The sequence below is a fragment of the Cherax quadricarinatus genome, chromosome 49, assembly GCF_038502225.1.
Source record: "Cherax quadricarinatus isolate ZL_2023a chromosome 49, ASM3850222v1, whole genome shotgun sequence".
Classification (NCBI taxonomy): domain Eukaryota; kingdom Metazoa; phylum Arthropoda; class Malacostraca; order Decapoda; family Parastacidae; genus Cherax; species Cherax quadricarinatus.
Window position 1 is genome coordinate 24942908 of NC_091340.1, and position 25858 is coordinate 24968765.

The 25858-nt window shown below is 42.7% G+C and overlaps 1 protein-coding gene across 8 annotated transcripts in view; it reads left to right on the forward strand.

The window, feature by feature from the left end:
• Positions 1–4710: 4710 nt before the first annotated feature.
• Positions 4711–25858, forward strand: part of LOC128697040 (zinc finger protein 271-like) — a 40926-nt gene continuing 19778 nt past the window's right edge. For 2 of the 8 annotated variants that reach the window (XR_011393321.1, XR_011393322.1), the window contains exon 1: positions 4711–5134. Coding sequence is in view for 3 of the 8 variants with exons in the window: in XM_070095284.1 (XP_069951385.1) it covers positions 12184–13287 (1104 nt within the window). In the remaining 5 variants the exon portion in view is untranslated. Of the gene's footprint in view, positions 5135–6812; positions 6888–10321; positions 15724–15773; positions 15902–25858 lie in introns of those variants that run through there. The other 6 variants (XR_011393318.1, XM_070095284.1, XR_011393319.1 and 3 more) reach the window with 6 other exon arrangements.

Consider the following 25858-nt stretch of genomic DNA (forward strand, 5'->3'; position numbering starts at 1 on the left):
GTCTTAGGCGGTGTTACCTTTGACAATTCCACAGATGGAAGTAGGTCATGGCTATAGGTTAGGCAAGTCTAGAATTCCCTCTGTCAAGATCCCAAGATGATGCTGATCTTAGTCATTCTTCTCTGTATTGGACTGATGAAGCCACTGGTTGGCGAAGCTTTTCCATAATGTAGTAGTCTTGCACAGGTGTCCAACTAATCGGGTCTGTAAGGCAGTTTTCCTTGTGGGTTTAGCGCTTGGTTATGATTATAATAATAGATATAATGTGCTGATGTATTTTAGGATAATGGTTCCTTTGAGATAAGAGAATTCCTTTGCTGGTTTGAATTAGTTCAGCGCTGTGAATTATCTAATTTGTTATTCATAATGAGGAAATTCGGATATTAGTGTCCAGGTGATAACTTAAGAATAGCAAATCTGATTTGCTCCAAATATACAATGCTGATATTTAACTAAGTACAAATGTATGTTGCCTTGTTGCACTCGGTGGACTGAGGTGCAGTGAACGAGGTATGCAATATGGGAACCTCTAGGATCGTGCAATGTTCTTAATACATCTAGTAACTGTAATAGTTATTATCCGCAGAGGTATCTGATGACTCACCAGTGGTTACTGATGGTTTGTGTCCCGTGGCTCTATTGTTAGTGCACTCAGCTCGCATACTGAGGTCAGTGGTTTGATCCCCGGTACGGGTGGAAACATCAGGACGTGTTTCCTTAAGACATCTGCTGTTCATATTCACCTATCAGTAAACTAGGTACCTGGGTGTTAGTGGACTGGTGTGGGTCGCATCCTAAAATATACCTGGAGAGGATTTCGGGGGTCAACGCCCCCGCGGCCCGGTCTGTGACCAGGCCTCATGGTGGATCAGAGCCTGATCAGCCAGGTCCTTACTGTTGGCCACACGTAAACCGACGTACGAACCACAGCCCGGTTGGTCAGGTACTGACTTTAGGTGCTTGTCCAGTGCCTGCTTGAAGACTGCCAGGGGTCTATTGGTAATCCCCCTTATGTATGCTGGAAGGCAGTTGAACAGTCTTGGGCCCCTGACACTTACTGTATTGTCTCTTATAGTGCTAGTGACACCCCTGCTTTTCATTTGGGGGATGTTGCATCGTCTGCCAAGTCTTTTGCTTTCATAGGGAGTGATTTTCGTGGGCAAGTTTGGTACTAATAACTCTAGGATTTTCCAAGTGTATATAATCGTGTATCTCTCCCGCCTACGTTCCAGGGAGTACAGGTTGAGGAACTTCAAGTGTTCCCAGTAATTGAGGTGTTTTATCTCCGTTATGCACGCCGTGAAGGTTCTCTGTACATTTTCTAGGTCAGCAATTTCACCTGCCTTGAAAGGCGCTGGGGACAAAATTGACCTAATTTGCCCAAAATGCTTTGCATAACTGCCAGCGCTGTATGACCCCAGTGGGTTTAGCGCTTAATTTTGATTATAATAGTTATCTGCTTTACTGCATAACAAGAGGTTTTCTATATACTAGTATGTCATTGATGTCAGCTACGGTCTGTATACCTTGTACATGTACTTGTAGAAATAGATATTATTGTGACTTCTGTAATGCTGGTTATTCTCGCAGGATGAACATAAAGAAGGAACACTGCAACTAGCCTATGCGAGGCAGCTCCAATTCTCCCACCGGCTTAAGCCAATGCCGTGACCTAGTGAGGTCAGACACGTCACTTGAGGAGCAGTGCATCCGACCTAGTAGCACAAGCTAGTCAGGTCCAACTCGCCCACCCACACCCATTCATGTATTTATCCGACCCATTTTTAAAAGTACACAACGTCTTAGCGTCTATGACGGTACTCGGGAGTTTGTTCCACTCATCCATGAACTGCGGTCACACAACAAACTAGAGAATCAGGAAGCAGAAGGAACTAAATGCTTGACAAGATACAGAATGTCTGGTCATTACTAGTCCCAGGTAACACTGGTACCTGGTACACCCCCCCAGGCAACACTGATGGCTGGCACACCCCCCAGGCAACACTGATGCTAGGTACACCCCTCAGGCAACACTGATGCCTGGTTGGTACACACCTCGGGCAACACCGATGCCTGGTTGGTACACACCTCGGGCAACACTGGTGCCTGGTTGGTACACACCTCGAGCAACACTGATGCCTGGCACACCCCCCAGGCAACACTGATGCTAGGTTGGTACACACTTCAGGCAACACTGATCCTAGGTACACCCCTCAGGCAACACTGATGCCTGGTTGGTACACACCTCGGGCAACACTGGTGCCTGGTTGGTACACACCTCGAGCAACACTGGTGCCTGGTTGGTGCACACCTCAGGCAACACTGGTGCCTGGTTGGTACACACCTCAGGCAACACTGGTGCCTGGTTGGTACACACCTCAGGCAACACTGGTGCCTGGTTGGTACACACCTCAGGCAACACTGGTGCCTGGTTGGTACACACCTCAGGCAACACTGGTGCCTGGTTGGTACACACCTCGGGCAACACCGATGCCTGGTTGGTACACACCTCGGGCAACGCTGGTGCCTGGTTGGTACACACCTCGAGCAACACTGATGCCTGGCACACACCTCAGGCAACACTAATGCTAGGTTGGTACACACTTCAGGCAACACTGATCCTAGGTACACCCCTCAGGCAACACTGATGCCTGGTTGGTACACACCTCGGGCAACACAGATGCCTGGTTGGTACACACCTCGAGCAACACTGGTGCCTGGTTGGTACACACCTCGATCAACACTGGTGCCCGGTTGGTGCACACCTCAGGCAACACTGGTGCCTGGTTGGTACACACCTCAGGCAACACTTGTGCCTGGTTGGTACACACCTCAGGCAACACTGGTGCCTGGTTGGTACACACCTCAGGCAACACTTGTGCCTGGTTGGTACACACCTCAGGCAACACTGGTGCCTGGTTGGTACACACCTCGGGCAACACTGGTGCCTGGTTGGTACACACCTCGGGCAACACTGGTGCCTGGTTGGTACACACCTCGGGCAACACTGGTGCCTGGTTGGTACACACCTCAGGCAACACTGGTGCCTGGTTGGTACACACCTCAGGCAACACTGGTGCCTGGTTGGTACACACCTCGGGCAACACTGGTGCCTGGTTGGTACACACCTCGGGCAACACTGGTGCCTGGTTGGTACACACCTCGGGCAACACTGGTGCCTGGTTGGTACACACCTCGAGCAACACTGGTGCCTGGTTGGTACACACCTCTGGCAACACTGGTGCCTGGTTGGTACACAACTCGGGCAACACTGGTGCCTGGTTGGTACACAACTCGGGCAACACTGGTGCCTGGTATACCCCTCGGGCAACCTTACACCTAACAATACCATCAACAACATTGCAGTGGCAGACGAGGCTAAGATCCCTGGCACTTTGTTCTGCCCGTCCACGGTCCCTCAATTTCCTAGTCCGGCAGGAAGTCCGGGTTGGAGCATCTTCCTTCAGTGGGTACCAGCTCGTGTTGGCATTCGGGGCAATGAAGTGGGTGATCGAGCGGCCTCCCTCGCACACACACTCCATACCATTACATCCCTTGCACTGAGCCCCATTGATTTCACAAAGGCTGGAGGGAAATCTGCCGTTTATGGCAAGGGAACCCCTCAAGGAAGGTTCCTTGATGTTGGTGAGGGGCTCCTGATTTAGGGAATTGGATCTGTGCTCCAGTTCCTCGAATTAAGCCTGAATGCCTTCCACATCCCCCCCCCCAGGCGCTGTATAATCCTCCGGGTTTAGCGCTTCCCCCTTGATTATAATAATAATATGGCAAGGGAAACTGGCACGGTCCCTATCTTCTTCGGCATTTAGCTCAGTCCGGTCTTTCAACGGTCGCTGCCCACGGGCTCGTCATCCCAATCGCTCGCTGGATATTGCACTGACCCACCTCCGGGTTGGGCATTCACCGCTGGAAGTTCATCTGCACTGCCTTCGGATGACGTACTCTCCGCCCTGCCCGTGTCGTTAGCTTAAGATTCCTCAGGAAACTAGTTTTTCCTGACGAATCTTGCCAAGAAACGATTGTCTCCTGACGCGGGTCTGTCGTATGATGACCTGCAGCTGGAGCTTTTGGTTATCTGACCAAGGTCTTCTGTTGGCTTACCCGTCCACCCCATTAAATATTACCGTGATTATTGTCCCGTTGTCCCTCAGCCTTCCCTCAAGGAAGGTTCCTTGATGTTGGTGAGGGGCTCTTGATTTAGGAAATTGGATCTGTGCTCCAGTTCCCCGAATTAAGCCTGAATGCCTTCCACATCTTCCCCCCCCCCCAGGCGCTGTATAATCCTCCGGGTTTAGCGCTTCCCCTTGATTATAATAATAATAATGTGTCCCTCAGCCTGAGACGGTGGAACATTTCCTACTGTGGTGTCCCTTTACCACTCTGCATGGAGTCTTCTGTGCTGCCTTGTGCATATTTGGGGTGCAGTCTTTTACCTTACTCTCCTTCTCAGTGGGGAGGTATTTGACCCTCCAGACCGTCAGGAGAACCTGTCCTGTACCTGCACCTTCTTGCTGGCCTCTGGGTGCACTGGGGGCATGCAATATGCACAGTTATTAGTCAACCAAATGATCCCAATGGAAATTAATCACTGACATTTTTGGGTTATCCCAGGTTCTCTACGCATATGCTACTATGTATGATAATCTATGTAACTGTATTTGTGTATACCTGAATAAACTTACTAACTTCCTTCCACGTTGGTCGAGGGTTCTTTTCCTAGCACTGGAAAGCAGGGCTCGATACGGCGTACACCATCAGTGGCCCTATAAACCTCAACACCCACCCACACCCACTCACTCAGACACCCACACACCCCACTCAGGTGGGGGATGTGGGCGTCTGGCTCTGCTGGGGCTTGGCAAGGGAGGTCCACCTATTTCTATTTACAAAGGAACTTTTGTTCCTTTATCTTTCATGGTCCAGCTTTGGGCAACAAATCTTCCCCAAACATCGGGAAGTCGGGCTCGATACTGCGTAAGCTGTCAGTGGCTCTTATAACCCCAACAATAAAGTAATTAGAAGTAAGAAGCAGATATTGGACTCAAAATAAGCATTAGTTTTAAGTTTACTTTACTACTGGAAGAATATTTAAGAATTAACGTAAGAAGACACAAAGGTGAGGTATTTGGGACTGTAAGAATACAAGTTAAGAATATATTAAAGATTATTTAGAGAGATTTATGAATATCTAGACGTGACTGTGTTGACTGGTGGTGGTCACCTCTATTACAAGTAATTAAGCAAATAAGTTTGTTTAGGTACAGGTACACACAAAGTTACACAAATTATCATGCATAGCAACGTATGTGTAAATTTCCCACCAGGATAACCCAAAAGAGTCAGAGTAACTTAATTTCCATTGGGGTCATTGTCCCAAATGGTCACTTCTCTATTACGAAATTTTATTATTATTAACCCAGGAGCGTTGTGTAACCCAGGACAAGCTGTGTAGTGTGGCTTATTTCCATTGTGGTTCTTTGATTCTCTTGTCCAGGTTGTTTGTGGCATAGATGACAGTCTTAGCTCACCTGAGCAACAGGAAACAAATTGTTAAGATCAACAACACAGAATTAGGATCCCTGCTGATAACATGTGGGGTTCCCCAAGGTAAAATTCTGGGTCCGTTACTGTTCCAATGTTATATAAATGTCATGCCCATCAGCGTCAAGTGTTGTATGCAGATGACAGTGTTCTGTTAGTGTCAGATAGACCCACAAGATATAGCTAATGTACTATCACTAGAACTAAGAGTCCTGCAGCAGATGGTTAGTAGACAACAAATTATTGTTACACCTCAGGAAAAACGGAAGCTACACTCTTTGGAACGAAACACTGAAAAGGGTAAATAATTTTAATGTCCCGTGAATGGGGAGCCCATCACTTCAGTATCCTCGGTGAAATATCTGGGAATCCCCTTTGATCCAAGAATTGATCCGAGAATTGATCCGAGAATTGATAGGGAACAGCGTAGTAAAAAAAAGTGAATGACAGACTAAACTTCCTCTACAGACAAGCACAGTGTCTACCTATGTCTAGACCCTATGTCCAGCTCTTATGCACTGTCATATAGACTACTTTTGCTCTTCATGGTACTCTGCCTTAACAAAAAACTGAAAGATAGACTACAAATCACACAGAACAAAATGGTAAGATTCCTCCTGGACCTGGGTCCAAGAGAACATGCAGGACAGGATGAATTACAACAAATGGATATGCTGAATGTTGAAGACAGAGTAAAACAACTGAAGTTAAATCACGTTTATAAAATTGCTCAGTGTCCAGAATATCTTGCTGCCAAGTTTGTCAAGGCTGGGAACTAAAGCAATTATAATACTAGAGGAAGGGAACACAACTTTGTAGTACCCACAGTAGGTGGTCAGACTTCAAACATATTTTATTGTACAGCAATAAAGGAGTGGAACAGACTGCCTGCACATGCCAAAGCCTGTTATAGCATAAGCCACTTCAGGAAGAGAGCCAAAAAGTCCCTAATGAATGTAGCTACATACATATATGTATTATTGTGATCTGATCCTATCTTTAATGTTAATATAAATAACTCAGTTTACCTTGTTCCTAGTATATCTCATTTTATTGTAACAGCTTTTCACATAGAGTTACATAGCTGTTTTAACTTTCAAGGTTTAAATAATAAGATATTACAAGGATCCCAGTGGAAGTAAGTCTGACTTTTTTTTAGTTATCCTATATAATTTATATATTTGCTGCTGTGTATGATAATTTATGTAACTGTATTTATGTGTACGTGTATCTGAATAAACTTACATTCTCAGGGTCCACAATCAGTCCTGACAAAGTTGGAACATTGAGCATGTTTCCTTACACCTGCCGTCACTGTTCACCTACCAGTAAGTATGTACCTGGGTGTTAGTCACCTTACACCCACTGTTCCTGTTCACCTAACAGTAAGTAGGTACCTGGGTGGAACTCACCTTACACCTGCTGTTCCTGTTTGCCTAGCAGTAAGTAGGTACCTGGGTGTTATTCACCTTACTCCATTACGAGACACACTGAGGGCAAATTTCTAGGTCTCCAACTTGACTGTAATCTTAAATTTCAGACCCACATCCAGCATATAACTTAGAAAGTTTCCAAAACAGTAGGTATCCTTTCCAAGATACAATACTATGTGCCCCAAATGGTGCTCCTTACTTTATATCACACTCTAATATACCCCTACTTCACCTATGGTATTTGTGCTTGGGGATCTACCATGGCCAATCACCTTAAACCTTAAATAACCCAACAAAAAGCTGTGGTGTGGATGATCACAAACTCCTGCGCCAGACAACACACCCCAGCACTCTTCAAGAGCTTGAACTTACTTAATATACAAAATATGCACCCTTATTTTTGTGCCTACTATATACAGTGGACCACCGCCTGACGATATTAATACGTTCCTGAGAGCTCATTGTAAGCCGAAATTATCGTAAGGCGAATTAATTTTCCCCATAAGAAATAATGGAAATCAAATTAATCCGTGCAAGACACCCCAAAGTATGAAAAAAAAAAATTTTTTACCACATGAAATATTAATTTTAATACACAAACTGAAGAAGACATGCACAATTACTACTCTACTTAGAATAGAATACATGACACACAATAGAATACATGACACTTACCCTTATTGAAGATCTGGTGATGATTGATGGGATGGGAGGAGGGGAGAGTGTGGAAGTTGTTATTGTTTAGAAGGGGAATCCTCTTCCATTAATACTTGAGGTAGCAAGTCCTTTTCTGGGGTTGCTTCCCTTCTTCTTTTAATGCCACTAGGACCAGCTTGAGAGTCCCTGGACCTCTGTCGCACAACAAATCTGTCCATAGAGGTCTGTACCTCCCGTTCCTTTAAGACTTCCCTAAAATGGGCCATAACAGTGTCATTGTAATAGTCACCAGCACGGCTTACAGTAGCTGTGTCAGGGTGATTTTCATCCGCAAAGGTTTGCAGTTCAACCCACTTTGCACACATTTCCTTAATCTTTGAAGTAGGCATCTTCCTCAATTTCTCTTTTCCCTCCTCTGAAGCAGTTTCCTCAGGTCTGGCCTCTTGCTGTTGAAGATGATCTTGCAGCTCTTCAGTGGTTAGTTCTTCATTGTCCTCCTCCACCAACTCTTCCACATCCTCCCCACTAACCTCCAACCCCACAATAGATTCCACAACTGGCATCGGCTCCTGAAGGTTAGCCCCAAACACTTCAAAATCCCTTACTTCTACACATTGTGGCCACAGTTTCTTCCAAGCAGAGTTCAAGGTCCTCTTAGTCACTCCCTCCCAAGCCTTACCTATAAGGTTTACACAACTGAAGATGCTAAAGTGATCTTTCCAAAACTCTCTTAGAGTCAGTTGAGTGTCTGAGGTCACTTCAAAGCACTTTTAAAACTGCTTTTGTGTAGAGTTTTTTGAAGTTTGAAATGATCTGCTGGTCCATGGGCTGCAGGAGAGGAGTGGTATTAGGAGGCAAAAACTTGACCTTAATGAAGCTCATGTCCCTAGAAAGTCGCTCTGCCAAGTCCAAAGGATGACCAGGAGCATTGTCTAATACCAGGAGGCACTTAAGGTCCAATTTCTTTTCCATTAGGTAATTTTTCCACAGTGCGGGCAAATGCATGGTGTAACCAGTCGTAGAAAAGGTTCCGAGTGACTCATGCCTTACTGTTTGCCCTCCACATCACACACAAATTAGCCTTGACAACATTGTTTTGCCTGAATGCTCTGGGAGTTTTAGAGTGATACACCAATAAAGGCTTCACTTTGTAATCATCACTAGCATTAGCACACATCAGAAGAGTAAGCCTGTCTTTCATAGGCTTATGTCCTGGGAGTGCCTTTTCCTCCTGAGTAATGTAGGTCCTGCTTGGCATTTTCTTCCAAAACAGGCCTGTTTCGTCGCAATTAAACACTTGTTCAGGTTGCAATTCTTCACTGTCTATGTAATCCTTGAATCCCTTCACATATTTTTCAGCCGCTTTTTGGTTCGAACTGGCAGCCTCACCATGCCTTATCACACTATGTATGCCACTATGATTCTTAAATCTCTCAAACCAACATTTGGTGGCCTTAAATTCACTCACATCACCACTAGTTGCATGCATTTTTCTAATTAAATCCTCGTGCAACTTCCTAGCCTTTTCACATATGATCGCTTGAGAGATGCTACCTCCTGCTATCTGTTATTCGTTTATCCACACCAATAAGTCTCTCAACATCTTCTATCACTTGCGATCTCTGTTTCAAAAACAAACTTGCACCTTTTGCAAGAACAGCTTCCTTGATTGCCGTTTTGTTGGCCACGATAGTAGCGATGGTTGATTGGGGTTTGGTATACAACCTGGCCAGCTCCGAGACACGCACTCCACTTTCGTATTTATCAATTATCTCTTTCTTCATTTCCATAGTAATTTTCACCCTTTTTCCCACAGGGTTGGCACTAGAAGCTTTCTTGGGGCCCATGGTGACTTATTTTGCAGCTACGATCACTAAAAACACTGTGATAATATGAAATGTACTGAATATATGCGTGGATGCAACTGCACTGGCTGGCTTGTAAACACTGGCACGCACGGGGCAGCTGAGGCCACGTGTGGGATGCATCCCGGACGAATCGCGTGAGGTGAGGCAAAATTTTTGCATTAAAATGTATCGTATGGCGGATTTAACGTAACGCAATGCCATCGTAAGGCGGGGGGTCCACTGTATACAGAACACTAAACTCCAATATAAACCCTCCACTCAAACTTCTCCTAGACTGCTACAACAGAACACACAGACATAACACAAGGCACAAAACACTTTTTGACATCCCTCGTGTCTGTCTCACACTTTGTAAAAATGCAGTCCACATGAAGGGCCCAAAGATCTGGAACTCTCTGCCCAAACCAGCAAAAGGTTCCCTGCTCGTAGATCAGTTCAGGATTATACTAGTGGCAGGAACCAAAAATGATGGGGACAATTATTTATATGATTTTCTGCCTTTACTAATACTGTAGACTGTCCAAACTCTGAGAGTTTGGGCAAAGACCTGGCATTTACATTAATAGACTGGTCAACTAAAGTATTTACCCATTTTAATTTATTTAATACCTCACTTTTACGTGATAGTATTTTCTCTTCCAGTTCATAATATTGATTAATTAATAATTCCCTGCTGCTACATCATGTGGACACAGCACTAGTACTGTAGTAGTAACTTCTCACTTGCACTGCCAGCTACTACATCATGTGAACAAAGCACTAGTACTGTAGTAGTAATTTGTATTCACCTGTTTGTGGTTGCAGGGGTTGATTCATAGCTTCTGGCCCTGCCTCTCTGCTAGTCACTCTCCTGCTCCATAAGCCTTATTGTACCTCATCTTAAAACTATGTATGGATCCTGCCTCCACTACTTCACTCTTCAGATTGTTCCACTTCCTGACAACACTAAGGCTGAAGAAATACTTCCTAACATCCCTGTGACTCAGGACTATGACATGGACTACCTCAGTTCTAAGGCTGGCAAGGGGGTCTCCTGGGACTAACCATACTAGAATAGACCCATATATACCTTGTTAAACAGCAGACACATACAACATTAGTTTCCTAGTACCTTGCCTTTGTTAAAGTGAATTTATGTAAACCGTGAGACCTAGTGAAACAGAGACTTGGTCTGCAAGAAACTAATAGTATTCAGTGTCCAAAAATAAATAAATAAAAAATTTGTGTAGAAGACTTGTAAACTTGTATGTGAGAAGTCATATATTTGAAAAGCATAAATGATATAAATAAAGGATGAACATTATTCTAATACTTTTGAATGTGTCTTAAGAAAATTATTGAAATTTTCATAAAATATGTAATATATGTAAATTTATAAAGTGTAATTTATTGAAATTCCCCAGTGGACTTTTGCAGATTGTGACTAATAGCATGTTAATCAACAGTTGCATTATCTGTGGTTATATTTTTATCTTGTCTTTTCTTACCTCCAAATTAAACTTTGTAAGCATATAATGTATTAATGCAGGATCAGGCAAGGCTCCTGTTGTCTTCTGTTTGCTGTTTAATCTGTTGTTAGTTTTTTTTTTTTGTAATTTCCAGTTGTTTTAGCACTTATTACTTCCTCATGTAACCTGTTCCACTCTTCTACCATTCAGTGCAAGGATTATTTTTTCTAGTATCCTTCAGCAGCTCTTCTTCTTTACGTTATAGCTGTGGCCTTTTTTCTTCTTGCTTTCACTAGTTCTTTTTTAGGTTATAGCTGTGGCCTTTTTGCTCTTATATCCTTCAGCAGCTCTTCTTCAGGTTATAGCTGGGCTTTTTTCTTCTTGTATTCTTCAGCAGCTCTTCTTTAGGTTATAGGTGTGGCCTTTTTTTATTGTATCCTTCAGCAGTTCTTGTTTTAGTTATAGCTGTGGCCTTTTTTTCTTCCTTTTGAATGGTAGTAAGAAATTTTGCTTATCAAATCATTTGTATTGTTTTTTACTCTTGTGGTTATCGTGTCTTTCTTTTCCTTCCTGTCAGCTAAATATAGCATGTCTAATGTTTTCAGCCTTCATAAGTTACAGTTTTTGGCTGTAAGCCATTTTATATCTTGTCACAGGTTTTTTCTTTTCATTTCCATGTTTTTTATGGTCCGTGCACCATTCCTCTACTGCATTATACAATTATAATGTAAACTGTCTGCAAGGAAGCCTCCCTTTTGTATTTCTAAACATCCATCTAATTCATATTTTCCAGATGCCATCCATTTTGTCCTCCAAATGAAATCTCAAAAATTTTTCTGGAGGAAATTACTCAATTTGTCAGGTCATGTTTTTAAGAGCTGTCATGTTCTCTCATCTTGTCTTTTTGCCTTTCTCTTATTTACATTCAGTAGCAATTCTAACCTCAGATATTACATTGTTTTCTATTTCAATTAGCTGTTTAGGGTTAAATTCTGTAGCATCGAAGTTATCATCTTATGTAAACATACTTTGGAAATTTTAATGTCTTACATGCTTCCCTGGCTTAAGTGATCTTGTCTTCATCCTTAATTCTCTGTCAGTTGTAACATTATGAAATTTTGGTTTAGCCTTTCTATTTTGGTGTTTCTCTTCTATTATGCAGCACTGAAGAGCCCATCGTTAAATTTAGTCATTTCAATAAATATATATTAATCAAACATGAGTGTTCACACAGAGAAGAAACTATATCAAAGATGTTCAAAAAATTCAAATCTAACCACTCACTTAAAACTTCATGTTAATGAGAGAGCATACCAGTGTTCAGAGTGTCTGAAGGATTTTACACAAAAATCATACCTAACAAAACACTTGAGACTTCATACAGGAGAGAAACCTTATCAGTGCTCAGAGTGTCTAAAGGCCTTTTCAGAAAAATATAAATTAAACATACACTTACGAGTACATACAGGAGAGAAACCATATCAATGCTCAGAGTGTCTAAAGGCCTTTGCTAAACAAGCAGGTCTATCAAAACACATCCGGATTCATACTGGAGAGAGACCGTATAAGTGTTTGGAGTGTATAAAGGCCTTTACACAAAAATCAGATCTAATAAAACATAGGAGAGTTCATACAGGAGAGAAGCCATACCAGTGTTCAGGATGCCTGAAGGCCTTTACACAAAAATTAGATTTAACGAGACACTTGAGAGTTCATACAGGAGAGAAACCATATCAGTGTTCTGTGTGCATAAAATCCTTTTCGAGAAAAACTGATCTAAATTCCCACTTTAGAATTCATACCGGAGAGAAACCATTTCAGTGTTCAGAGTGTTTAAAGGCCTTTTCAAAAAAGTCAGGTCTAAAAATACACATAAGAGTTCATACTGGAGAGAAACCACATAAGTGTTCAGAATGTCTTAAGGCATTTTCAGAAAAATCTGAACTGATAAAACATACAAGAATTCATACTGGAGAAAAACCATTTAAGTGTTCAGAGTGTCTCAAGGCATTTTCACAAAAAAAAGATCTAATAGAACACATTAGAGTTCATACTGGAGAGAAACCATACAAGTGCTCAGAGTGTCTAAAGGCCTTTTCCAAACAGTCAGCTCTAACAAGACACCTGAGAGTTCATACAAAAGAGAAATCATATCAGTGTTCAGAGTGTCTAAAATCCTTTACAGAAAAATATAAATTAAACATACATTTCCGAGTTCACACAGGAGAGAAACCACATCAGTGTTCAGAGTGTCTAAAAGCCTTTAGAGTAAAATCAAAACTAATAAAACACATAAGAGTTCATGCTAGAGAGAAACTATAATATTGTTAAAAGTATGTAGAAGTATTTTCAGAAAAACTTAAGTTTAATAATCCACCTGAGGGTTCATACAGAAGAGAAACTTTTTTAATGTTCAATGTCTAACAATTTATTTTTTTGAAAAACTAAAACACAACAAAGATTGTCTATTAGTTTTTGCAAAAATCAGTTGTAATAAAACGTGTTTTTACACTTGTGAAGCCATTTACTTCTTTTAATTGAACTAGAGCTTTAGCAAGTGTAATTAACAAGTTTCCAGTAGAGGGATATGGTCAAAAATTTTGTCAACTAACTCTTCATGATTACTACCACTGACTGAAAACAATATATGTCTACCTTATTTGTGAGTCTAGTATTTTTATAGTAATACTTTGAAGACAAACTTTACTCTAGAAACCACCCCAGCTAAGGAAGCTTTCTTGACATGAAATGATAGTTGAATAAAGTGTGCGAGTCTGTGCTTGAGAGCGTTATGATAACATAGTTTACTACAGACAAGGTATACAGTGTTGTTGGCCTCTTATGCCTTATCTGGATAACCAGCATAAGATGCTTGTTAGTGTCTTATGCAGCATCTAGACAAAATGACTCCTAATCCATGATATCAGTCAGATGTATCCCACAGGTGTCTCACAGTGACCCAACACCTGTATTCAACTTCTTCTTGTTAAGTATTTTATTTAAAAAATTATTTCTTTTGCTGTATAATACACTTACTATTAGTATCTATTTTTAATTTATTTTTTAATAATTGTATGACTAAATTATGTTATAAAACAAATGATAAAACAATTAATTTAAAAGAAAAAGGCACATACAGTATTTAACTGTGACTGTTGAAAATTTTAAATGATATATTTTTGTTTATTGGTTTTCTAATTTAAAAACTGTACCATGCTCTGCTTGTTCTCTTTTGCCTGCTTGATTTTACATTTGATATACAAAAGTCTGCTTTTGCCTGTGAAAAATTTTAAAGGCTGATATCCCTTGATATTAGTTTAATTGCTCTGTTATGCACTGCATGCCCATTTTGTGCCCCATAATCAAAACATTACAGATGCACCTAATGGGTCCGGGGAATGGGGCTTCAGTTCAATTTCAATTTCAGATTATTTACTTCAGCATGATACAATGTTTGTACAGAGATGGGTGATATTTAGGTGTACATGCAGGAAGCCCCTATTTAATATGTACACCATATTGGGCAAACTTAAAACTAACTTAAGACTAATAACACAATAACTAATTGATTGCTTATGTATATGTTCTTTAAGTGGTCATAAGAAATTTAGGAATTCAAGGAAGATGAGAGAACTGATACCTAAGCTACCATAGTAATGGACTACTGTACTTTTTTTATGCTCACAATTCAGTCATACAAAACATAATAAATAAATAAATAATCACGAGTTAATTACAATAGGAAAAGACAGGGTATTTCTCCAAAATGATTAGTAATACATATCCTATTCTGGATAAAATACTTTGATGGTTCTTGAATGTTTGTGAGAATTTTCTCTGAATTTATAATTTATTTTTTCCACATTGCAGCGTATAATGACTCAGAGTGTGATAATAGTTCCTGTGGCTATATTTGCATTCATTCATGTCCACATCAGCTAGTTGGGCAGATTCCCAAAAACCTACCTGTGATCCAGCCAAAACTGGTCAGAAGTAATAATAATCTTTATTTCTACAAGTACTTGATGCAACTTATACAGACATAGCTGATATCAGTAACATACTATATAGAAAGTCCCTGGTTATACAGAGCATTTCAAACAAAAGTTAATTTTGTCTCCTGGATGCAACCTACACCAATCAACTAACACCCAGGTACCTACTTACTGCTAGGTGAACAGGGATAGCAGGTGTCTTAAGGAAACACACCTGTGGTTCGATCCCTGTACTGGGGATTGAACCACGGACCTCATTGTGTGAGCTGAGTGCGCTACTAACTGAGCTACAGGACATCCAAGAATTTGCTGACTGTTGAATGTGTTATAGACATGTGGCTACTCTTGAATGATAGCTTAAATAGCTTTATTATGCACCCCATACCCATCCTGTGGGTGGCAGTCAAAAGATTAGAGGCACACAATGGGTCTAGGGGCTGGGCAAGTTACAGCGGTAATATTTAAAAACTTGTGATCTGGAGACAGTCACGATGATTTGTTTATACAGATGTGAATTTGGTAACAAAAATATTAGAAAATAGCTTGTATGTATTTTGAGTTATTTATAATACCCATTTTTTTTTAGCAAGATATGGTTAAATTTAGTCAGATTTAAATGGTTATGATTTATAATAGTAAAGGTATTTTTCTAGAATGGTTTGTAATATGCCACAGTGGATAAAATTTTAGACATTTCTTGAACATTGTGAAGAAGTTGTCTTGATTTTTTTTTTCATTCTAACTCTTGATGGTGCAGAGTGTGACAATAGTTCCTCTGGCAAAGATTACATATAATTATGATGTTTACAACAGCTGGTGGTGCAAACTCCAAGATGCACCTGTATTCCAACCAGAGCTGGGCCGGAAGCTGCTGATTTTGTTGGGTGCACCATGTACGCCAGTCTTCTTGTATGATACCAGTTAATCTCCCTCAGTCCCAAGTCAGTGAAGTTCATTTGAAGTTCCTTTTGTATTATTGTCTTAGAGCTTCTAATGGAAGGTCCAAGTTTTAATTCCTCCTTGAAGGCATATATATGCCTTTGGCAATTCATCACTTCTGTCATTCATTTGAAGATCAATGTGAGAGGCAATTCACAGAATGTATAGACTGATTATACTGTCTACAATTCTATCAAACCTGTATTTGCTCCTGACACGAGTGTGTCATAATTGTCATTTGGAGATGTGAGCATTAATAGTTGATGAAGAATCATTGCAATTAATATTAGTATATTTAAATATATGGTCCTCTTCAAGGGGAGTAGTTTGATGTGGTGAAGAAGCTCTTGAACTAAGGATTTGGACCTTTTTTTGTCTCCCCTAACCAAAATCTAATTGCCCCTACCCCTCCCATCCCCAAAACTCTCTTCCCTTCCCTCTCCTCCATCTGTCTTCTATCCTCTCCCATCCCCTTCTTTCCTACCCATTCAGCCTTTGGGAATTTCCCCTTGCAAATTACAGCTCTTAGGTTGGGAGAAAGGGAACCATTGTCTGAGTCATTCCATTGAGGTCCTTAGTGGTGGTGGCATTTGTTATGGAATCTGCATCATCAAGGGATGTGCTGAGCTACCCTCCAGAGTTCTGGAGGTTGGCTTTGGGTGTCCTCAAGATGACAGGTATATCTTTGGAGGCCTTCTTGTCAGTTCCAGGAAGTGATGACTGAAGTGGGAGTATGCCCCTTGGCAGGTTTCCGGTTGCCCTTTTTTTGTCTGCCGAGGTGGCTCAGTGGATGTGAGGTTGTTATCCTGGATTGCTGGTTTACTAACATGAAGGGTACGGCACAGATTCCACATAGCATCAATACTACCTACTGTACCGAGGGACCTCGGATGTAGAGAGGGATGTATGTACTGTTTGTTTTATGTTTCTCCTCAGAACTGCCTCCATTCCCCTCTGCTTTTCTTTTTAAAACAAGAAAATGAAAAAACTCCATCATTGTTATTTTTTATTATCACACTGGCCGATTCCCACCAAGGCAGGGTGGCCCGAAAAAGAAAAACTTTCACCATCATTCACTCCATCACTGTCTTGCCAGAAGGGTGCCTTACACTACAGTTTTTAAACTGCAACATTAACACCCCTCCTTCAGAGTGCAGGCACCGTACTTCCCATCTCCAGGACTCAAGTCCGGCCTGCCGGTTTCCCTGAATCCCTTCATAAATGTTACCTTGCTCATCATTGACATTCATCAATTCTTGGGTGGTGCATCAATTTTTGGATGGTTCATACTTCAAAGAACAGATCAGCTTAAGACTCCCATTCAAGTGACTGCAACCTTTAACTGATGATGCTGACCCTTGTTACTGCCACTCACTATAGATCCAATGTTCTTACTAGTGTAATTTGTAAGTTATTAGAAACATTTGGTGGGGTATTTTTAAACTCTTCATTCTCTCCTCTCACGAGTTTGGCTTTCATAAGGGCCTATCCACTATTAACCCCATATTCTCCTTAGAGACTTATGTTAAGATAAGATTTTGTTTGTATTCTTAACCCCAGAGGGTTAGCCAGCCAGGATAACCCAAGAATGTAAATGTTTCATCGAGGACTGCCTGTCTTATTTCCATTGGGGTCCTTCAGTCTTGTCCCCCAGGATGCAACTCACACCAGTCGACTAACACCCAGGTACCTATTTGCTTGCTAGGTGAACAGGCACAGCAGGTGTAAGGAGCATTAAGGAAACACACCTAATGTTCCACGTGGCCGGGTATTGGACCATAGAGTTTGCTAATGAACACTTGGTTAGTTTTTTTTTTTATCTTGAAAAAGCATATGACACTACCTGACATTACAACATCTTCACCCAGGCTCATTCCTTGGGCCTTTGGGGCAGTCTGCCGCTTGTCCTCAAGAGTTTCATGTTGAGACACACTTCTGTGTCCAGGTCAACCACATGTTTTTCCCTACTTTGTGTAGGCTGAAGGTGTCCCTCAGGTTTGTATTCTTAGCACCACCCATTATGCCCCAGACCGACATAATGAGATTAGTCACGAGGGAGCATTCACCAAATTCAACTTCAATAACAAAAACATAAAGTGGGACCAAGTAAACCAAGTCCTAACCGATATAAGCTGGGAAGATATACTAAGCAACACAGACCCCAACTTATGCCTAGAACAGATTATCTCGGTGGCACTCGATGTATGAACAAGGTTTATTCCTCTAAGAAAAAGGAGGAGTAGATGTAAAATAGAAAGAGACAGTCGCTCCCTTTACAGGCGACGGAAAAGAATAACAGAGCGGCTAAAAGAGGTCAATATATCTGAAATGCGTAGGGAGTCACTGGTCAGAGAAATAGCAAGCATCGAACTTAAGCTGAAAGAATCTTATAGGAGTCAGGAATCGCGGGAAGAACTAAAAGCCATAAATGAAATCGAAAGAAACCCAAAGTATTTCTTCTATGCCAAATCAAAGTCGAGAACAACGTCCAGTATTGGGCCCCTACTTAAACAAGATGGGTCCTACACAGATGACAGCAAGGAAATGAGTGAGCTACTCAAGTCCCAATATGACTCAGTTTTTAGCAAGCTGCTAACCAGACTGAGAGTCGAAGATCAAAATGAATTTTTTATGAGAGAGCCACAGAATTTGGTTAACACAAGCCTATCTGATGTTATCCTGATGCCAAATGACTTCTAACAGGCAATAAATGACATGTCCATGCACTCTGCCCCAGGGCCAGACTCATGGAACTCCGTGTTCATCAAGAACTGCAAGAAGCCCCTATCACGAGCTTTTACCATCCTATGGAGAGGGAGCATGGACACAGGGATCGTCCCACAGTTACTAAAAACAACAGACATAGCCCCACTCCACAAAGGGGGCAGTAAAGCAATAGCAAAGAACTACAGACCGATAGCACTAACATCCCATATCATAAAAATCTTTGAAAGGGTCCTAAGAAGCAAGATCACCACCCATCTAGAAACCCATCAATTACACAACCCAGGGCAACATGGGTTTAGAACAGGTCGCTCCTGTCTGTCTCAACTATTGGATCACTACGACAAGGTCCTAGATGCACTAGAAGACAAAAAGAATGCAGATGCAATATATACAGACTTTGCAAAAGCCTTCGACAAGTGTGACCATGGCGTAATAGCTCACAAAATGCGTGCTAAAGGAATAACAGGAAAAGTTGGTCGATGGATCTATAATTTCCTCACTAACAGAACACAGAGAGTAATAGTAGTCAACAGAGTAAAGTCCGAGGCAGCTACGGTGAAAAGCTCTGTTCCACAAGGCACAGTACTCACCCCCATCTTGTTCCTCATCCTCATATCTGACATAGACAAGGATGTCAGCCACAGCACCGTGTCTTCCTTTGCAGATGACACCCGAATCTGCATGACAGTGTCTTCCATTGCAGACACTGTAAGGCTCCAGGCAGACATCAACCAAATCTTTCAGTGGGCTGCAGAAAACAACATGAAGTTCAACGATGAGAAATTTCAATTACTCAGATATGGTAAACACGAGGAAATTAAATCGTCATCAGAGTACAAAACAAATTCTGGCCACAAAATAGAGCGAAACACCAACGTCAAAGACCTGGGAGTGATCATGTCAGAGGATCTCACCTTCAAGGACCATAACATTGTATCAATCGCATCTGCTAGTAAAATGACAGGATGGATAATGCGAACCTTCAAAACTAGGGATGCCAAGCGCATGATGACACTCTTCAGGTCACTTGTTCTATCTAGGCTGGAATATTGCTGCACACTAACAGCACCTTTCAAGGCAGGTGAAATTGCTGACCTAGAAAATGTACAGAGAACCTTCACGGCGCGCATAACGGAGATAAAACACCTCAATTACTGGGAGCGCTTGAGGTTCCTGAACCTGTATTCCCTGGAACGCAGGCGGGAGAGACATGATTATATACACCTGGAAAATCCTAGAGAGACTAGTACCGAACTTGCACACGAAAATCACTCACTACAAAAGCAAAAGACTTGGCAGACGATGCAACATCCCCCCAATGAAAAGCAGGGGTGTCACTAGCACGTTAAGAGACCATACAATAAGTGTCAGGGGCCCGAGACTGTTCAACTGCCTCCCAGCATACATAAGGGGGATTACCAACAGACCCCTGGCAGTCTTCAAGCTGGTACTGGACAAGCACCTAAAGTCAGTTCCTGACCAGTCGGGCTGTGGCTCGTACGTTGGTTTGCGTGCAGCCAGCAGTAACAGCCTGGTTGATTAGGCTCTGATCCACCAGGAGGCCTGGTCACAGACCGGGCTGCAGGGGCATTGACCCCTGGAACTCTCTCCAGGTAAACTCCAGGTAAATTAATGACCTTGCCTCTGTTCTTCCATCCGATATTTAGTCATGACTTTATGTCTATGGTTTTGCAACAGCTGGTGCAGGTGCTGTCACCTAGTAGCAGCTTCTCTCCAGTGTTTCCTACTGGACCACTTCTCATTGGTTTAAATTTTCTACTACTAAAATGCATCAGATTACCTTTACAAGACGCCCTGTTGTCTCTGGTACCATATTATGCCTGTATGGTTCATGTATCCCTGAATAAGATATGATCAAATTTCTCAGCCTTCTGTTTGATTGCTGAATGTGCAGGAAGCTTCACATAACCTCCTTGAAAGAAGCTTTCCATAGCTGGCTAACACTCCTTACCCTTGCCTACCTTTCATGAGACACTCATAAATGAGCTCTTCATCATCTTTCAGCCTTAATTTTATCTAAATTGGACAACAGTAACCAAATGCATTTCTTTTACTTTTAACTGTAATATCCACCATCTTTTCCAACGCTTACAGAAATGTGTTCCTCTGCGGTTAGGTATGTATAAGGCTTGTCAGGAAACAGGACAAGTCTTTCTTGATATACATCTTGGTCATATAATGACCTGCAGCTGAAGCTTTTGGTCATCCAACCGAGGCCTTCTGCTGGCTTACTGGCCCTCCTCTTTAAAAATTATGGATTTGATTATGACCATTTCTAACAACTTCCTCTATGAGTGTCGTCATGTTTGCCATTGGTGGTATCCCATGCAAATCTTTCACAACACAAGACTTCCTCACTCATCCACAGGCCAAACACTGCAGGGAGGGAAGTGGGATCTTTCCACCCACGGATGCTTACTTACAAGTCAGTCACTAATAAGGGTCACACTATTCACCAACACTGGAGAAACTGAGGCCCTATTTGGTGAGCATTATGAGAGTGAGTGTACTCACCTATATGTGGTTTCAGGATTCATTTCACAGCTCCTGGCCCTGCCTCTTTGCTGATCGCTACTAGGTCCATTCTCTCCCTGCTTCAATAGCCTTATCATACCTCTTCTTAAAGGTGTGCATGAATCCTGCCTCCACTTCCTCACTCTCCAGGTTTCCATTTTCTGACAACTCTAAGGCTGAAGAAATACTTTGTAACATCGCTATGATTCATCTGAGTTTTTAACTTTCACTGTATAGCCCTTGTGGCTTAGCGCTTCTTTTTGATTATAATAATAATAATTTTAACTTTCAGTTGTGACTCCTTGTTGCTGTGTCCCATCTCTGAAACATTCTGGCCCTGTTCACCTTGTCAATTCCTCTCAGTATTTTATACATCCCTTATATGTTATCCCTATCCCTCCTGTCCTCCAGTGTTGTCAGGGTGAACTCCCTTAACTTCATCTCATAGGACATACTCCATAGCTTTGGGGCTAGTCTTATTGCAAACTTTTGCACGTCCTCTAATTTGTTAACGTGTTTGATCAGGTGTGGGTTCTATACTGGTGCTGCATTTGGAGACTCCAATATGGGCTTGACGTACATGGTATACAGTGTCTTGAATGACTCCTTACACAGATATCGAAATGCTGTTCTTAGGTTTGACAGGCACCCATATGCTGCAGCACACTACACCACACTACACTACACTACACTATGCTATGCAACACTACACTACACTACACCACACTACACTATGCTGTGCAACACTACACTACACTACATTATGCTACGCTATGCTACACTACACTATGCTACGCTATACTACACTATGCTATGCAACACTACACTACACTACATTATGCTACGCTATGCTACACTACACTATGCTACGCTATACTACACTATGCTATGCTACACTACACTACACTACATTATGCTACGCTATGCTACACTACGCTACGCTACACTACACTATGCTATGCTATACTACACTATGCTATGCTACACTACACTATGCTACGCTATACTACACTATGCTATGCTACACTACACTACACTACATTATGCTATGCTATGCTACACTATGCTATGCTACACACACAATACACACACACAATACACACACACAATACACACACACAATACACACACACAATACACACACACACTACACACACAATGCACACACACACACACACACACACACTACACACACACTACACACACACACACTACACACACACTACACACACACACTACACACACACACTACACACACACACTACACACACACACTACACACACACGCTACACACACACACACACACTACACACACACACTATACACACATCTACACACACACACCTACACACACACACACACCTACACACACACACACACCTACACACACACACACCTGCACACACACACACCACACACACACACACACACACACACACACACACACACACACACACACATACACACACACACACACTACACACACTACACACACTATACACACTACACATACTACACACACTATACACACACTATACACACACTATACACACACTATACACACACTATACACACACTATACACACTATACACACTATACACACACTATACACACACTATACACACTATACACACTATACACACTATACACACACTATACACACACTATACACACACTATACACACACTATACACACACTATACACACACTATACACACACTACACACACACACACTCACTACACACACACACACTCACTACACACACACACACTCACACACACACACACACTACACGTGCACACACTACACACACACACACTACACACACACACACTACACACACTACACACACACTACACACACTACACACACACACACTACACACACACACACTACACACACACACACTACACACACACACACACTACACACACACACTACACACACACACTACACACACACACACACTACACACACACACACACTACACACACACACACTACACACACTACACACACACACACACACACACACACACACACACACACACACACACACACACACACACACACACACACACACACACACACACACACACACACCACCACCACCACAGAACTGCAGGAGGCCAAGAGAGGAATATGAAGAGAGCAACAGAGCAATGGTGGACACACTTGCTGAGGTGGCAAGAAGACCTCACTCCAGCAGAGCAAAGTTGCTGGTTATGGGGGATTTCAACCACAGGGAGATTGACTGGGAAAACCTGGAGCCACATGGGGGTCCCGAAACATGGAGAGCCAGGATGTTGGACGTGGTGCTGGAAAACCTCATGCACCAACATGTTAGGAACACTACCAGAGTGAGAGGGGAGGATGAACCAGCAAGATTGGACCTTGTGTTCACACTGGGCAGCTCAGACATTGAGGACATCAAGTATGAGAGTCCCCTAGGAGCTAGCGACCACGTGGTTCTGTGCTTTGAATACATAGTAGAGCTGCAAGTGGAGAGAATAACAGGAGTTGAATGGGAAAAGCCTGACTATAAAAGAGGGGACTACATAGGGTTGAAGAACTTCCTGCGGGAGGTCCAGTGGGACAGAGAACTGGCAGGAAAGCCAGTAAATGGAATGATGGAATATGTAACAACAAAATGCAAGGAGGCAGTGGAAAGGTTTATTCCCAAGGGCAACAGTAACAACGGGAAGACCAGAACGAGCCCCTGGTTTACCCGACGGTGTAAGGAGGCAAAAACAAAGTGCAATAGAGAATGGAAAAAGTACAGAAGGCAGAGAACACACGAAAATAGGGAGATCAGTCGCAGAGCCAGGAATGAGTACGCACAGGTAAGGAGGGAGGCCCAGCGACAGTATGAAAATGACATAGCATCGAGAATCAAGACTGACCCGAAACTGTTGTATAGCCACATCAGGAGGAAGACAACAGTCAAAGACCAGGTGATCAGATTAAGGACAGAAGGTGGAGAACTCACAAGAAATGATCAGGAGGTATGTGAGGAGCTGAACAGGAGATTTAAGGAAGTTTTTACAGTAGAGACAGGAAGGGCTGTGGGAAGACAGCACAGAAGGGAACATCAAGAGGGAATATACCAACAAGTGTTGGATGACATACGAACAACTGAGGAGGAGGTGAAGAAGCTCTTAAGTGACCTTGACACCTCAAAGGCGATGGGACCGGACAACATCTCCCCATGGGTCCTTAGAGAAGGAGCAGAGATGCTTGCGTGCCTCTAACCACACTCTTCAACACATCCCTTGAAACTGGGCAACTACCTGAGAAATGGAAGACAGCTAATGTAGTCCCCATATTTAAGAAAGGAAACAGAAACGAGGCACTAAACTACAGATCTATGTCTCTGACATGTATTGTGTGCAAAGTCATGGAGAAGATTATCAGGAGGAGAGTGATCGAACACCTGGAAAGGAACAAGATTATAAATGAAAACCAGCATGGGTTCATGGAAGGCAAATCTTGCATCACAAACCTCCTGGAGTTTTATGACAAGGTAACAGAAGTAAGACACGAGAGAGAGGGGTGGGTAGATTGCGTTTTCCTAGACTGCAGGAAGGCCTTTGACACAGTTCCCCACAAGAGATTAGTGCAGAAGCTGGAGGATCAGGCGCATGTAAAAGGGAGGGCACTGCAATGGATAAGGGAATACCTGACAGGGAGGCAGCAACGAGTCATGGTACGTGAAGAGGTATCACAGTGGGCGCCTGTTACGAGCGGGGTCCCACGGGTCAGTTCTAGGACCAGTGCTATTTTTGATATATGTGAACGACATGATGGAAGGAATAGACTCTGAAGTGTCCCTGTTCGCAGATGACGTGAAGTTGATGAGAAGAATTAAATCGGACGAGGATGAGGCAGGACTGCAAAGAGACCTGGACAGGCTGGACACGTGGTCCAGTAACTGGCTTCTCGAATTCAATCCAGCCAAATGCAAAGTCATGAAGATTGGGGAGGGGCAAAGAAGACCGCAGACAGAGTATAGGCTAGGTGGACAAAGACTACAGACCTCACTCAGGGAGAAAGACCTTGGGGTGACCATAACACCGAGTACATCACCGGAGGCACACATCAACCAAATAACCGCAGCAGCATACGGGCGCCTGGGAAACCTGAGAATAGCGTTCCGATACCTTAATAAGGAATCGTTCAAGACACTGTACACTGTGTATGTTAGGCCCATACTGGAGTATGCAGCACCAGTCTGGAACCCACACCTGGTCAAGCACGTCAGGAAGTTAGAGAAAGTACTAAGGTTTGCAACAAGGCTAGTCCCAGAGCTCAAGGGAATGTCGTACGAGGAAAGGTTAAGGGAAATCGGACTGACGACACTGGAGGACAGAAGGGTCAGGGGAGACATAATAACGACATACAAGATACTGCGGGGAATAGACAGGGTGGACAGAGATAGGATGTTCCAGAGAGGGGACACAGGGACAAGGGGTCACAACTGGAAGCTGAAGACTCAGACGAGTCACAGGGACGTTAGGAAGTATTTCTTCAGTCATAGAGTTGTCAGCAAGTGGAATAGCCTAGCAAGTGAAGTAGTGGAGGCAGGAACCATACATAGTTTTAAGAAGAGGTATGACAAAGCTCAGGAAGCAGAGAGAGAGAGGACCCAGTAGTGATCAGTGAAGAGGCGGGGCCAGGAGCTGAGTCTCGACCCC